Raw genomic sequence first — 17,215 nt, forward strand, 5'->3', positions numbered from 1 at the left:
TTATAGACAGTAATATTTAAATCTCAAATTTATTAAATATCAATCTCTTAAAGAGAATATATTACATTGTTTTGGTGATATGAAGTATATTACATTTTGGAGAAAAAACTGTGCCTAAATCAGCAGCCTCACATGGCATTTTTATTTGACATTATTATTAATCCTAAATCAACAATTACAAATAAAAAGAGAGAGTAGAGGGATTAATGATGCTATTAGTCCTTAAAAAAAAGACATTTTATTCTTTCTTACCAACTACCAATCATGCTATTAATACTTTTATAAATCAGTGAAACTTTGTACCAAAGAAAAGGATCAAAGTTAAGTTTTTGGAAAATATTTCTCCTTTCCACCAAAGCAGGTATCACTGCCCTCATTCCCAAAAATTTTCAATAAGGAATATATATAAAACATGTTAACTTTCCAATCTTACTCTAAACTCCACATTTTTTTCCTTCAATTTGGACAATAAAGTATTACAAAAATACGGCAGTGATATTACATTTGTGACAGATGGGTACTAAGCATTTAAATGCACTACTATGTAAACGAATTGGCAAACATGGAAAGTTCCATGTTTTCCTAAAACCCGGCACAAGGATTAACCAGTTCACATGCATGGACCATAACATATATACCAAAAGATTCTTAAGGTGAAGCTAATATGTTACTCTACATGCTAAGAACCCATCCATCTAAGATTTAGAAACCATTAGCATGAGTCCTGACAAAAGTAATCCAAAAACAGGAGCTACAAAGTTGGTAAAACTCCTGAGAAAAGACGAGAGAATGGTGAGGGGAGAGAGGACAAAGAAAAAGATGAAAACTGATCCAAAACGTTTCCCGGCAACAAAAATATTTGAAAAAATAAATTTTTTTCTACCGGACATGAACCTGATCTTCAAGAATGATCCCCGCAAAGCCTGCTCTTATATATCCTTTCACAGTTCTCTTGACATTCATCGCATTTCAATATCCATTATCACCATCCCCAATGACAGGAATTGACACAACCTGGGTGATTTGTTGCCCCTGATCCACCATTTCACCGTAGGAAATAAATCTCATGTCCGGTAATCCCAGGCGAGCAGCAGATATGGAAAATCCTAATGATGGCAGCAAAAGATGTTAATGAACATATCATCTCGAAACAGTTAAGCAACGAGATAGAGAAAATCTTTTAAACAAATATATTTGTGTAATCATGCACATTCAGATTTTGATACTGTAAATCATCAAACATAAATAAGGGATAATTCAAAGAACCAAAATGATAGTGTTATACAAATGAAACCAACATGTGGGAAGAACAATAGGACCAAACTGCAGTAATTACTAATTTGCTATAAAAACCCTGTGAATTGGTATGTGGTCCTCAAAAAAAGTCCAATGGAACTAATATCTGGCTTCTGGAAATAAAAGGAGACAAAAGAAGTAAACAGAAATGCCTTGGATAAAGAAACAATCAGCAGCAATGAAATAAGCAGTTAGCACTAAAAAATTGGAAATTCACAGAGCGCTCTTCTAGTTTGAATAAAAAGATGCAATCCATCACCCAGAAAATTAAAGCAAAACAGCTAGCAAAAAACTCCCATTTTAAAGAACCAGATTAATCTTCAAAACTCAAGTAGTTATCAATCATACAAACAAAGACCAACACTTGGGATTATCAAATCAATGCAAAAACTGCACAAACCACCAAAATAGAAGAAACCCAAATCACAAAAAATCCAGCAGTTTAATGATCAATAAACAGAAAAGATTGGCCTTGTTATATCCAGAAACTCCAACTCAAGAAAAGCCACATCTTGGAATTCTTAAATCAATGAAAAGATTGGAAAAGAAACAAAGAAATAAAGCAGAGTACCACTGGTGAAACAATACAGAAAGCCAGCTTTTTCAACAAGCTTAGCAATGAGATCATCGAAACAAGCAGGGCCTTGGTGAACCCCTGGCAATTCCAGAATCTGTCTAAGTGCCTTTGCAGGTGGATTCCTCTCTCCCAAAGAGCTGATATAGCTTGGAACCGCTTAGAAGCAGTGAAGAAAGTGAAGAGAGTGTTGGGCTTTGGTTTTCTTGTCCGGGTACTGATGGGAGATATAAAGGAGCCACATTTGAAATTTGGAAGTAGAAAAGAGTGAGCTTGTGAGAAAGGGTGGTTGAAAAAAGAGAGAGATTGGTCTCTGCTAGCTACTACTGCTGATGATGGGTTCATGCTTGAAGCTCAGTTTGCCTTCCTCTTTGCGTCGGTTGGTGAACCTTTACTTTGAAGTTTGATGATGAAAAGGTAACTTATTGTCAAGAATTTTTCTTTCGCAAAATTTGATCAATGAAAGAGAAAAATAAATAAATAAAATTTAAAAAGGAAAGAGAACAGAAAAAGAGAGAAGAATAGGGCTTTTGTATCCAAGAAAAAAAAAAAAGGGGCTTTTATTTCAAGTAGGCATTTACCGGAGGCAATAATTTGATACTTCTTTGTCTTATTTTTTAAAAATATTATATAGATGTTTCAAAATTATATATTTTTTAATAATTGAAATTTTTATATTTTATATTTTATATTTTAAAATTATTTTTTATGATTTTTAACTTTTTAATATTAAAAATTATGAAATTTTAATTTTATAAAAAATTTTAATTTTAATATTAAATATATTAAAATTAAAAAAATTTTTAATTTCGTAAAAGTTAAGTTTAATCAATTTAGTCTTTAATTATTATTAAAATAAAATTTAAAATAATTGACAACAGTATTAAATATTTATAATTAAATTCAATTACGTAATTTTTTTAAGACATAACATGTTAACTTGAAATTTTTTTTATCAAGTGACATATATTAGTATAGAAAAATTTTGTTTTCAAATAAAGAATATACTAAAAATTGTTTTTTATTTTTATTTTTGAAATGTAAAATTGTTTTTTTTTTATAATTTTAAAATATTAATTTATTTTTAATTAATATAAAAGATGATTTCTTTTAAAGCCATGATTTCTTTTAGAGCCGTTTGGTTCATGTAACCATAAAATTAATGCACCTCAACTGCCAGGTAACCACTAAAACCCCATGTCATCCAAATTAAAGCTGAATCTTAATATTGTTATCAATTTTTCTTAAATTTACTTTTAATAAAACTCATTAAAATAAAATTGGAATAGAGGGACTAAAACAGTAAAACTAGCATATTAGAAGAACTAAACCCAGAGTTTTAAATTTACATAATGCTAGCACTACCTCATCTTTGTTTATTTTTTCCAATTTTTAAATCAAATAATTGTAAACCCTAAACCCTTTTCTTTATTATTTTTATTATTACATCAAATTGATTTGGGGATTTTTTGAATCTCACAATTGAAAACTATAAAGTAATGAAAACTTTGTTGATGGTACAATAAATATATCATTGGATTTAGAAGAGCTTTAATTTGGGTTTTATTGGTTTCTCTCCTACCAAAAATTTCAGAGCCACACTTGCCAATCTTCACAGTGGAGAAAGTGGGCAGCTTTGATTCAGTATAAAAAAAGGGGTGAAAAAGCTGGAAAATCAGAGGAAAGAGACTAGGTATGGCGTATCAGATCAAAAAAAAATGAAGGATAGGTGACGACGGATTGGGAAGTGTTCCTGTTTCTGAAGCATCCGTTGTAGTTCAAGCTAACACACTAAAAGCGGGTAAATATTCAAGCTTTTCAAAAGCAGCAATTCCCGTTGAATCATGGACATTTCTGTACCAAAGAAGGAACGGGGAATCCAATAAAACAATCAGTTGACACCTGTGAAACTCCCAACTAGATTTGCAGAACCCAATCTAGCTACAAGGGTGTAAAATGTGTTTATGAAATATAAATATGATCTCTGGTGACAGGTGCTCCGTGATTATTAACAATCTCATCCAGCAATCGAGTAGGACAGTTGACAAAATGTTGCAACAATTACCTTCTTAATACCAGGTCCAACGATTTCCTCAGAAGGAATTCATGAAGGGCAATGAATTGAGTCATCAGAATCATATTCGGAAAATAAATCATAACCTGACTCTACTTCAGAATCAAGACCATTGCCACCAGCTTTATGGCCATGAACGATCTTTGATGAGTTCTCCGGATCTACATAGGCAGTTTTTTTGTATAAGCCCTTGCTTCTGTCCAGAAATCCTTTTCTCATCATGCTTCCAAATCTTTCCCTGATATCAACAAGGGGGTGACTCTGAATAAGTCGTTGACAATCATAGGCTTCCCTAAGAACAACAGTTTGAGTACCAGATATCTTGGAAATATAAAAGATGCCAGGATGGCGCTCAAACACCTTAGTAAACTTCTGAGATAGTGACAACGGTTTGCGTAGATTACTCACATTCCGACGTTGAGTTTTCTTCTGTATGGTAAGGTGAAGAAGCTCATGAAAGACACCCACGATTCTCTTCTCTGAAACATCAGTACGTGGATCCAAGTGAGAGGCATCAGCAAAAGGTGGAGTATATGGTAGTTTTTGCCATTCTTTCAACCATTCCATGCACTTTCTCTTCAATCCAAAACCCCTTGTAAATCCTATTGGGAAGGCTAAACAGTTATTTTTCAAATCTTCTTCTGTTTGCATGACAGCATTCTTCTCTAATTGGGAGACTGCAAGTGTATCATCCCATGATAAAAGTTTTAAGCCAATGCGATCATCGGCTAGGCGAACCAAAGAAAATAAATCAGGGTAATGTGGAATCAATGAATCAGCATAATCATAAGGCAATCCCAAATCCCATTTCAGCTGATCAACAGTTTGTAAAGGAAGGGTTCTGTCCTTGGTAAGCATCAGCAATTTGCGGAGCCTGTCAAGCAAATCCATCATACCCTCCAGGATAACACCAAGTTTATCATGGCAAAGATTTAAGGCTTCAGGAGTCAACTCAAAGCAGGGAACACGAGTGCCAGCGCTATCAAATACATAAGATTCATGAAAAATGGTAGGGTATCTCCTGATAAATGTGGATAGCTTAAGATCATGGGGCAGACCAAGTTGGCCGCGATGCCGGGACAGTTGGTAAATGGGGAGACAACAATTTGGAGCAGAGGAAAGGATGGAAACAAGATTGCAGGCTGCTCTTAGATCTCTTTCACCAGCAACAACGGCATCTAAGGTTTTATCTTTAACCCATTTCAACTTAACATTAACTAGACTGAAATTCTGCTGGTAACTAAATCCCTTCCTCAATCCACACGAAAAACCAAGGACTTTAGCTTTTCCACACAAAAACCAATAACCCATTTCCTTATGGTAATAGAAAAATGATACATATCAGTAGTAACATGCTCCCAAAGTTCACCAATTAAAACAGCCTTAGCAACATCTATAGAGACAAAGAAAAATACCCAGATTAAGATTTTTGCTAATTCTGCATATACTGCTTTGTAAAGTAAATAAACAAGAGTAAAAAAAAAAAAAAGAAAGTAATTCCAGGTGAGACAATATATCGAACACATAATGTGCAAGAATGCCACCATATGAAAATTTATTACTTCTTGGGCCACAACAAAAAAAAAAAAAAATGCTTACATGAATGAGGCTGAGCTGAAAATTTAATTTTCCAGTGAAAAGGTTGAGCTGAATCAAATTGTTGTTCTTTTTATCGTCTTTTTCTTTTCCTCCTTAGAGGGTTGAATGATTTCCCTGGAAAATTTTATAAAAATTTTAGTGCTGAAAAAAGAGAAAACTATGCCGTTACTCAGACGGTTTAGACGTTTAAAAAGAGTAAAGGTTTTTTTTTTTCAAGAAAGAAAGGAAAGTTTTTTTTTTTTTTTTGAAATAGAAAGGAAGGAAAGCTAAATTAAAATATAAGAATTATCTCCATAAAAAATTTAAACTTCACAATTCACAAATAGTATTAATACTATAGTTCATAATTCTTTATGGCATAAAATTTTTTTTTTTTAAAATGTGATATACGTGGTAAATTTGTATCTTCGAATTAAAAAATTATACTATCCATATATAAAAACAAACTCACGTACAAAAAGAGAGAATTTTAGATCGTGACTATTTATGATAAATTACATCGTGACAGGCTGAAAGCTAATGGTAGGATGGCGGGAAACAAGAGATTTTACAATAACTATAGCTTTGGGATATTATTACTTAAAAAGCATCTTGTGTACGAAGAAAAGGGAAAAAGCAGCCAAGAGAATGGAGTACACTAATGGATTGGGCTTATGATTTTGCTGGAGGGTAGTGAACTAGGAAAGCTATTTGGGAAAGAGGAGGTGAGCCTGGAAGAATTGGAGGAAGTGGTAAAGATTGGACTCACTCTGGATTGTTTCTACCGATGGATTAATGCTCAAAGAGTTATTTTGAATTTGATTTAAATAAAATTTAAATTTAATTTAATTATTGTTAAGTTGAATTTGAACTTAGCAATTAAATTTATCAAATAAATTAAATTCGAATATCTTAATATAAGTTCGAATATTTTATTAATCTATTTGAATTTTTATGTTTTAATAATAATTTTATTATTTTAATTAAAAAAATTTATTATTTTACACTTAATATATGAATTCACATCCAAATTTGAACACAAATAATTGAGTTTAAAATCGAGTATGAGAATTGAGTTTGTTTTTTATTCTATAAATGAGTCTAATCAATTAAATTTGAGTAGTTTGATTTTTATTTCAAGTCGAACTCAAACTTAAAAATTAAAAATTGATTAAATTTAAATAAAATTTCAAAAACAAATATCAAATTGAGTTTGAGTTCAAACTTCTTATTATATCATTTCAACTTAACTCAATTACATCCTAATCTATTCAGAACAAGCATTGCGCCCTTCAATAAAATCTGATGTTTTGATGCTAGAAGGGAATGTTGTCACAACACTACATCACCGATTTATTATACCAAGTAAATTTCATCTTAGGTTATTTGTTAGATTGTCAAATTCATTGTCAAGAATGAAATAGCATAACAAATCTAGTTAATATCAAGGGTATAAACAAATTAAGATACTCATAGCAGCTTAAGTTCTACTAAAATTTTTAAACTCAACTCGTCCATTGATTAACTAAGTTCAAACTTGAATTATTTGAGTAATAAGTTGAGTAATATTCAAGTAATTTAATACCTTAGTCAAAAAACTCTAGAATTTAATAAAATTTTTATTTTAAATATATTTAATATAAAAATAAATAACAAAAAATATAATATTTAATATCAATATTTATAATTTTATCAATTTACTTTATTAAACTAAACTTAAATTGTTTAATCAAATTATGAACTCAACTCAAATATAAAAAATAAAATTCGATTAAAATTGATTAAAATCGAAGTCAAACTTGACAGCGTATCAACTTGGTTACACCCTTTGTTAAGATCCATCATAAGATGTCAAGGTTTCGGGGTGAACTGAAAATCAAAATGGCAAAGAACGTAATTTATACGCTAGATACTTACATATTAGCTGCCTTCTATTTAAGTTTATAAAACCTATCGAGTCATAGAGATTTTAACAATTATATTAACCATGTACTTAACTAATTAACGATTGGAATAAGGGTTTTGAAATTTTACAAACACTACGAGGGTTTAGATTTTTAGTGACGTTTTGTTTAATATTTAGTGATGTTTATAAACGTTACTAAAAAATTTATGACGTTTACAAAAAATGTCAGTCAGAGTATCAGTTATATACGTATTATGAAAAATAATGATATATTTTTATAAAATATTATTATATTAACGACATTTATATATGAAAAATATTGCTATATTAATAACGTTTGTATCTGAAAAATGTCGCTATATTAATAATATTTGTATCTAGAAAACATCGTTATTTTAGTAGTGTTTGTATTTTTGAGATGTCGCTAATTTAATGATATTTTTATCAGAAAAACGTCGTTACTTTGATGACGTTTGTATAAAAAAAATACTGTTAATTTAATGGTGTTTGTGTTTAAAAACACCGTTAAATGCTGAAAATAACAACTTTGATAGTAAAAATATCACTAAATTTAACAGTATTTTTTGATACAAACGTCATTAAATTCAATATTTAGTGACATTTTTAATACAAACGTCGCTAAATAAAAAATTTTACTTTTTTTAAATATTTATTATTAAATAAAAATTAATTTAATTTTATAAATTGAATATTATAAATATTTAAATATCTAAATATATAATTTGTTCCAATATATATGTAATACAAAATTTAATACATATAATAACATTCCTTTGTTTAATACAATAACAAAGTTTAATAAGTTGAGTAATATTCAAGTAATTTAATACCCGAGTAAAAAAACTCTCAAATTTAATAAAATTTTTATTTTTAATATATTTAATATATAAATAAATAATAAAAATATAATATTTAATTTCAATATTTATAATTTTATCAATATGTTTTATTAAGCTAAATTCAAATTACTCAATCAAATTATGAATCAAATATAAAAAATAAAATTCGATCAATCTCGATTAAAACCGAAGTCAAACTTGACAGCTAATCAACTTGGTTACACATTTTGTTAAGATCCATCATAAGATGTAATGGTTTGTGGTGCACTGAAAGTCAAAATGGCAAAGAGCGTAATTTATATTCTAGATACTTGCATATTAGCTGCCTGCTATTTAAGTTTATAAAACCTACAAAGTCCTAGAGATTTTAACAATTATGTTAACCGTGTACTTAACTAATTAACGATTGGAATAAGGGTTTTGAAATTTTACAAATGTATGTCCAGTAAAGTACTCCAGATATTAAATAAAAAATTCTCCGAATAATTCATTAAAAACTATCTCACCATTTTTTTCTTTGGAGAACCTCACCGCTCACGGCAAACTGCCAACTGCCAACTGATATCATCTGGGATTTTACAATCCTATCATCCATCTTTCATCATAATTACAAAAGATATATCTCATACAGGAATACCATGCAAAGGTCCTTTTTCAAAAAGTTGAGTTTGTAAAGCCATTTAATATAAGCTGCAACAACAGCATCAATTCATTTTCGCTTTCCCAAAAACGAAAAATTTCCCATGCACTACTGAATGTCATTCGCACATGTGAAGACATCAGACACCATTCCTACTCATGGCAAATGAATGACCTAATGAATGGATGCAGTAATGCATAGACGTTGTACCATCTAATTTTCACATAGCTTTGGTCAAAAGAAAAAATAATTAGTGTTTAAATAGCTGATCCTGGCGGTAAAATATCCGCTAACATATAACAAGTTTGACATGGAAAAAGGTCAGGTTCCATCGCTAGAACAACATAAATGGCACATTTCAATGATAAAATTGTAACAATAGAGCAGGCATTGCTGACAAGAAAAGTGCATGTTTCCTATTTAAGATGTTGAATTAGCAATCAAAGCAGAACTAAGCCTCTTAATTAGAGCTAGTAGAGTGGGTGCCCCAATATCCATCCAAACATCACTACTGAAGATAAATCCTTCTTGATTCCAGCATAAGTATAAAGCTAAAGTTTGTGATGGATGGAAAGTAATCACAATCTAAAGATTACTTTTGGGAATCCAAATTAGGAAAAATTCGCCAGTTCACTGCCTAAATCACTGGCCATTATCCAAGCTAACTCCAGTTAATACCTTCAAACAAACTCAATGAAACACAAATCTAAAAATGTTACCAGTTGGTCACATGCCTTTCGATCATGATGTACAAAATGTAGCAATACAAAGTGACGAGTAATTCTGTGTTGGGCATCTCAAAATTTTGAAATAGTGGAAGAGTCCAATCAATTGGCTCTCAATTTTCTTGCATAGAATTGTAGAATGTGAAAACTTAACCTCTGCTGATATAGATTTAAAGTGAGTACATCTAACAAGTAGCAATCCCCGTATTACTGCGGAGAATTACCTCATATATGAACAAACACAAATCCCAAGCAGTTTTGTCCTTCAAGTCTGTCATTCCCTAAACTTGAAGATTTATAATGTAATAAGACCGCATACTCATGAGATGAATCTCACGAGTATGCAAGATAACAGATATCAAATTAGATCAAAATCTTCAATAATTTTTAAAATAATATTTTATAGAATCTCAAGTTTACAAAATTATACCATTTGAAAGTTAGTCGAATATACTAAAATTCTTACTAACAAATCTTTTAGAATCAATAATAAAATACTTACTTTGAAAGCAATACCAAACTAAATATAGATGCTAATATTGGTAATCCAAGTAGTTGTAAAGATTAAGTCTCCCAAAACATAAACACTGAAATTTGAAAAGGTAAAGAAAAATAAAGGTATGAGTATAATGACTCAACAAGTAATCGATATCCCTTTAGTTAGATTAAGCATGCCACAAAACATTTAGGCCAAAACATTAACTAAGTGATTCGAAAATATTTTGGGTAATCTTGTGTTCAAATACATTTCCAAAAATTAGATTCTTAGATTACAAAGTGAAATAAATATAATAAAATTATAAAGTTTATTAGTCTCCAGTAACATACTACGACCACACTTAATCTCTATGGCATAAGTTAGAATCAAAATTCTTCCTCTAGTATAATGGGATAGAAGTATATCAGAAGTAGCTAGATCATTGCATTGACAATCATAATTAACCCGTTAGTGCAATGGGATAGAACCAAAAATCACAGCAACCCCTTTAGTGCAATCGAGCAGAAGTATATCATCAATGGTATGGTGAACAAAAATCACTATTCTTAATCGGTGGCACGGTTCAAAATCGATATCAATATCACAAAGTACATATCGATATGGCCAACAACTAAACCCCATTGGTAGGGTCAAAACATAGTCATAATAGGAGACAAAAAAACAAAATATATTTTTAGATTACCCAACATATACAAATTCAATATTTATAAATTTTCTCAAAATATAATCCATACAAAGTAAATCTATAATTATTCCAAAGCAAAATTTCATATTTCGACAAATGATGGATAGAAATATATTATTATGAAATCATATACGAAAATCAAAATAATATCAAACTATATTTTAAACTCATAACAAATCACTACAGGGGTTTAGGTTTTTAGTGACGTTTTTCTTTAACATTTAGCGGTGTTTATAAACGCCACTAAAAGATCTACGGCGTTTGTGAAAAACGTCACTTAGAGTGCTGGCTATACACGCGTCGTAAAAAATAATGGCATTTTAAAAAAAATACCTCAATATTAGCGGCATTTATATCGAAATGCCACCATTTTAGCAGCGTTTATATCTTTGAGATGCCGTTAAATTAATGGCATTTTTATGAGAAAAACACCGTTGCTTTCATGCGTTTGTAACTGAAAATGCCACTACTTTAGAGGCATTTGTATTTGAAAATGCCTCTATATTGACGGCGTTTTTTTCTTTGAGACATCGCTAATCTGTGGAGTTTTTATGAGAAAAACACCATTGCTTTGGTGGCATTTGTAACTGAAAACATCGCTACTTTGGAGGCATTTGTATATGAAAACACCTCTATATTAGCGACGTTTGTATCTTTGAGACGCCGCTAATTTAGTGGTGTTTTTATGAGAAAAACACCATTGTTTTGGTGACATTTGTATAAAAATGTCACTTAACTAGTGTCGTTTGCTGGTAGAGCGCCGCTACTTTTAGTGGCGTTTTATGATACAAATGCCACTAAATTATTCATTTAGCGACATTGTTGAACGCAAATGCCACCATTATGTAAAAATATTTTTTTTATTTCTATTAATAAATTTTATTTTCATTAAAAAGCTTAAATTCAGAAATTGAAATTAATAAAAACTTAATTCACATTTAAATATGAATCTAATTAATACAAAGTTTAATAATTAGTATAATAACATTCAAATATTTTTAATACATTAACAAAATAAAAATTAAAATGTATGAAATGGATGATTGCATACATTTTGCTGGCTGCCAATTAATGAAGAAAATTTTTCACCTTGGTCACTAGCGTGCTTAAGAACCTACTGAATAATATCATATAATTTTTAACACTTCATTGTAAGCTTTTTTTTATATTTAAAAATTTAAATATTTATTAAACATAATACATGAGTTGGTGGAGCACCAAGATCATTTCCTGAAAATTATTGTTGCACAAAATTTATAAGATGATCGAATCGATCATGCAATTACTAAAATTTTGTACTCTCTTGGTCCATTCTAGTACGTTCTACCTCAATTTTGGCACGCTCTTGTTCTCTTTCTACTTTCATTTGCTAAAAACGTTGTTGCATAGTTTGTAATTCCCCTCTCAATATTGAAATGTCTCGTGAAGACTGACTTGCTAAAGATGTAAATTGCTGAAAGCTATGTCTATAGTAGGCATATGGTGTTGGACCCAATCCAAGGCCTCGGACCCGTTCATGCCTTTTTTTCAGCAATTTCTATAAATATTCAATTTTTCATTTCTTACATGTTGAGAGAACCATTAGATGCTACTTCAATCTTAGCAGCTATTGTTTTTTTTGCTTTCACTTGTGAATTTGTCATATACAACTACAAGTTTAATGATTAATTGATAATATGTTAAAAAGAGTAAATATTTACTTTCTGTTAAAATAGATGATACAAATTACCATAATTTTTTGTGTTTTGACATTCATGTAAGATCCTCTTTTTTTATGTGTGTTATGCAAAAAAGTTTCACACATCCAATTGTACCGCCTATCTCATTCTCCTATAAAAAAATATATGTTATTTGATAGGATACATATCAATCGTAACTTATTCATGCATATCAAACATGTCAATCAAGTATTAACATTTCGAATAATTTTAATCCCATGTATTTATATTTTGGCCTCATAACAACACAATAGTCTTAAACATACGTAAACAATAAAAGCATTTTAGGCTTTCACATATCGATCATGGAAACCAAATTCAATTATTTTCTCCTAGTTTAATATCAATGATTGAAGCCATTGAATATGTTGAAAGCCATCCAAAAGTTTAATTTGTATATTTGCCTTTTATATGCAAAAATAATCCTAAATAGACATAAACGATAACTTTTTCTCCCATATCAATTGTAGAAACCAAGTTCAATTAATAGGACAAGTTTAATATCAAGTATTAAAGCTATCCAAACTATTAAAATGCAACAATAACAACAATTTTGTATTTTTACCTAAATATACGTAAGAAATAACTTTTTCATACATATCATCCGTGTCAACTAAGTTCAAATCTTTCGATAAGTTTAATATCATGTATTAAAACTACCAAAACTATTAAAACAGAACAATAACTGTTAATTTGCATATTTACCTTTTAACGACAGAAAAAGTTCATTCATTAGAATAAGTTTATTATCATAAACTTACTATTTCTTTTTGCTTTCTTGCAAAACTCTTTGATCCAATTGTGTGGCTATATTTCTGTTGCTTTTTGCTACAAATCCCAATTTGTTCTTTTTTCTGTTATAAAAATTAAATGTGTATATGATAGAAATATAAATATTACCAACTTAAACCATAAAACACTTTCATCATGTCATTCTACTATACAAAGTTATAAACTAGTACCTTTTTTTTTCTTGAGAACCAAAATCTAACTAATTGTTCATATTGCCACCTAATCACATTATGGGGTAGATTTTTCATCATCACTTTTACAGTAGTATTTCGATCAAAATACTAATTCTTCAAACTATGCTTATAATATTTCCATTTCTTTCCCAATAACTTAAGCACAAATGAAGTGATATTTCAAGTACAAATCTTGACTGTAATAATACAATAAGAAAAGTTTGAATAAGTAAACAAAATGTAAAATAAAATTTTTTTTATATTTAATTAATTATACTAATACCTTAATAAAGTTTAAAACATCAACCTTAACTTCTTCTGGAACTTTATGCCATGTTTCATAATGAATAGGCTATTTCATTCCATTACGGGCTAAGATGCCTAGAAATCCAACCAATAATTGAGCCTCTTCACCAATTTGTTACCTATCAAAGTTTGTAGACACTACAATACGCTCGTTAGGAGGTAGTGCAAACAATTCTTTCAAAGTTATCCGACCTTTGGTCCTTTGTTAACCATTGTTATCAACTGCAACAAATAAAAAATAAATTTGCAAAATTGCAATACTTTTATCATTATACTCGAATTTTAAAATTGGAGTATATCATACCTGCATTCAAATTTAAAGCATAATCAATTGACAGGGTACTATTTAAACCTGGATCTCTTGTATTGTCAGATCCAATATCATTTGAAGGGTTAGAAATGATGGAGTTAGATTCGACAGTATGTTCATTTCCTTTCAAAAGATTCAGTCCATAGCCAATATCTATGGGTGCCGCAAACGGTTCTGAACTAATATCTCTGATATGTTTTCCTTTCAACCTACTTCTTCACATTGTAGCTACCCTACATCATAAAAGTGAATATAGAAAAGATATTAGTTTAGAACATATATAAAGACATTGAGAAGTTGAGAAATCAAAACCTACGATATATAAAGAACATATCGATTTAATTAAATCAAAAGATAATGTATGATTTAGAATACAATAATTATACAATAATGAATGTGACATTAATTACATACAATCATTTACTACATTATGTCTTAAACACTCGAATTACAAATTATAGATGAACCATTTCATGGTTCATAAATGTCTTTAGTAACATCTCTACAGACCCACTGAGTGTAGGTACTAGAGATATTTTCATCCAAGTTTTGTTCAACAAAAGATAACATTCAGTTCCATGTTCAACATCATCTTTGGTATCTAACCTCATATCAAATAAGTCTAGGTGTATTTCGACGAACAACAAACCAACTCAATTCTTTGGGATCTTCAGAGTAAAATACTTGTTTGACTTGAGATGAAAAAACATATGGTTCATCAATGAGTTGTTGTCCAATGTGAATTAATCGAGAAAAATTCACAAGTGTAAATCCATACTGATCTTTTTTAATACCCATCGCGCTTTTCACATTAGCCCAATCACATTGAAATAAGACAACTTTCCACTTACCATAATAATCCAACTCAATGAAGTCATTAATCATGCCATAATAGTCAATATTTCCCTCTAAATATTTTGTGTCCCTAGCACTAGTATAGCTAATAGTTGATAAAGTCACAACAACTCTTGAATTTTATGTACTTCTAAATCTCTCACGAGATTTAGTGTGAAATCTAAATCCATTGATGATGAAACTTTTGTATCGTTTCACAATCCAGTTTAAACCGTGTGAAAGACACTTCACCTCTTTACTAAGCCTTCTACTCCAAACCTATAAAAGTGGAATAAATATATATATGTTATTAATGTTATTTATACCGTAAGCATTCTATGTAGATTTCTCATAATGGGAAGTATGACATTACTTATAGTTGCTCCTAACTATTCATGAAAGTTTTCAACGAACAACTTATCAAGCTCTTGAGGGTTTGATCATTAATAATGTGCAGGATCTCTCAAATTATTTCTATACTCACTATAAAGCATCATGATAAAGTATTAACAAAAAAAATAAAAGGACAATAAATTATGCTTAATGTAATGAATAATTTTCGTGCTAAAAAACTTATGTTCGAAACGATTTAATTGAGTCATGATGAAAAAGAACATATCGATGTGCTTGTGCCCAAGATTTATTATCTAACTCCATCAATTTAGCTTTGCTTATTGGTTGTCCAAAACTTTGAAAAAGATAATTATAGGCAGAATCTGTATGTTGCATACCAACATTTCTCAATGGTCTATTAAATATTATTTCAACATCTTGCAAATAACGAGAACCAAATGTCATACACTCTTCTGCTAAATAACTTTTAGCAATAGAACCTTTCAGATAGCATTTGTTGTGACAATAAGACTTTAACCTCCCCAAAAACCTATAGCATAAAACATTAGTCATATGTTATTTTAAGTAGAGTGGCTTGATCATCAATAAAAATGTAATCAATCTATTAACAAATAATACCTTTCAATAGGATACATCCATCGATAATAAATCGGCCCACTGACTTTTGCTTCATATGAAAGGTGGATAACCAAATGCATCATAATAAGGAAGAGGTTTGGAGGGAAGATCTTCTCTAAATGGCATAAAGTAATCGTGACTCGATCTTAAAGTTTGTCAAGCTCTTCCACATTCATACATTTTTGACATAAAGATTTAAATATGTTACTCAATTTAATTACCACAGAAGTGATTTGGTTTGACATTGATGAAAGTAAAGCAATCGAAAGTAAGCATTGCATCAAAATATGATAATCATGTGACTTTAATGAAAAAAATTTTCGCTCTTTAAGATTCACACATCTCGATATATTTGACGCATAGCCATCTAAAACTTTGATATTTTCTAAAACCTTGTAAAACACATCTTTTTCAGCTTTAGAAATCCTAAAATAAGCAAACAAACAATCGATATTTTCCATTTGAAAGCAACTTCGGATAAAGGTCTGGGTGAATCCCCATATCAACTAGGTCAAGCTGACTCTTTAAGTCATCTTTGGATCTTTTATTCAATTGAGAATTGTCTCAATAAAATTTTTGCAAACATTATTCTCTATGTGCATCAAATCAAGGTTATGGCATAATAAATTATATTTCCAATAAGGTAACTCAAAAAAGATACTTTTTTTCCACAACTCAGACTTATTAGGGTCATCTGCTTTATCATCTTCTTCATCACTTTAAACATCAATATCACCAACTTGCGTAATATGAGGCTAGACACTTTTGAAGATGTCTCTCACTTTTTTCTTTAATGAAGTCATTTTTTCATAAGTGAAATTGATATCTTTTAACTTTGACAAGATATTAGACCCACTAATGGGTAAAAATGATCTCCTCAACTCTTCAGTTCCATCAAAAAGATATTTTTATCACTAACCATCGATGATTATCATCTAACCATAGATGATTATCATCTAACAATCGATAATGTCTCATATGACAAAACTTTCTACCATTAGGTAACCACATCGAACATGTCTGTGCACCACAACATGGACAAGCATAACGACTTTTTGTACTCTAACCAGATAAATTTACATACGTAGGAAAATCATTGATAGTCCATAATAAAGCAGCATGCATATTAAAGTTCTCTTCTTTTGATGCATTATAGGTCTCAACTTCTTTCCATAATTACTTTAACTATTTAATAAGAGGTTGTAAGTAGATGTCTATATCATTACCCGAACTTTTTTCCTCAGGAATTATCATAGACAATATAAATGGACCT

General features: G+C 30.0%; 1 protein-coding gene and 1 pseudogene across 2 annotated transcripts; both read right to left on the minus strand.

The window, feature by feature from the left end:
* Positions 1-429: 429 nt before the first annotated feature.
* On the minus strand, positions 430-2,416 carry LOC149511892 (uncharacterized; annotated as a pseudogene). The gene is made up of 2 exons (XR_016333299.1): positions 1,868-2,416; positions 430-1,106 (listed from the first exon to the last, which is right to left on the minus strand). The product of XR_016333299.1 is annotated as an uncharacterized LOC149511892 (transcript).
* A 1,238-nt stretch (positions 2,417-3,654) lies between these two features.
* Positions 3,655-5,996, minus strand: LOC111316805 (protein WHAT'S THIS FACTOR 9, mitochondrial-like). Its single transcript, XM_089753961.1, has 2 exons — positions 5,544-5,996; positions 3,655-5,337 (listed from the first exon to the last, which is right to left on the minus strand). The coding sequence occupies exon 2, from the start codon at positions 5,253-5,255 to the stop codon at positions 3,975-3,977; it is 1,281 nt and encodes a 426-aa protein (XP_089610087.1). The 5' UTR covers positions 5,256-5,337; positions 5,544-5,996; the 3' UTR covers positions 3,655-3,974.
* Positions 5,997-17,215: the final 11,219 nt, after the last annotated feature.

This window comes from Durio zibethinus, chromosome 24 (assembly GCF_047325235.1).
Source record: "Durio zibethinus cultivar Kanyao isolate XHJ-2024 chromosome 24, ASM4732523v1, whole genome shotgun sequence".
Classification (NCBI taxonomy): domain Eukaryota; kingdom Viridiplantae; phylum Streptophyta; class Magnoliopsida; order Malvales; family Malvaceae; genus Durio; species Durio zibethinus.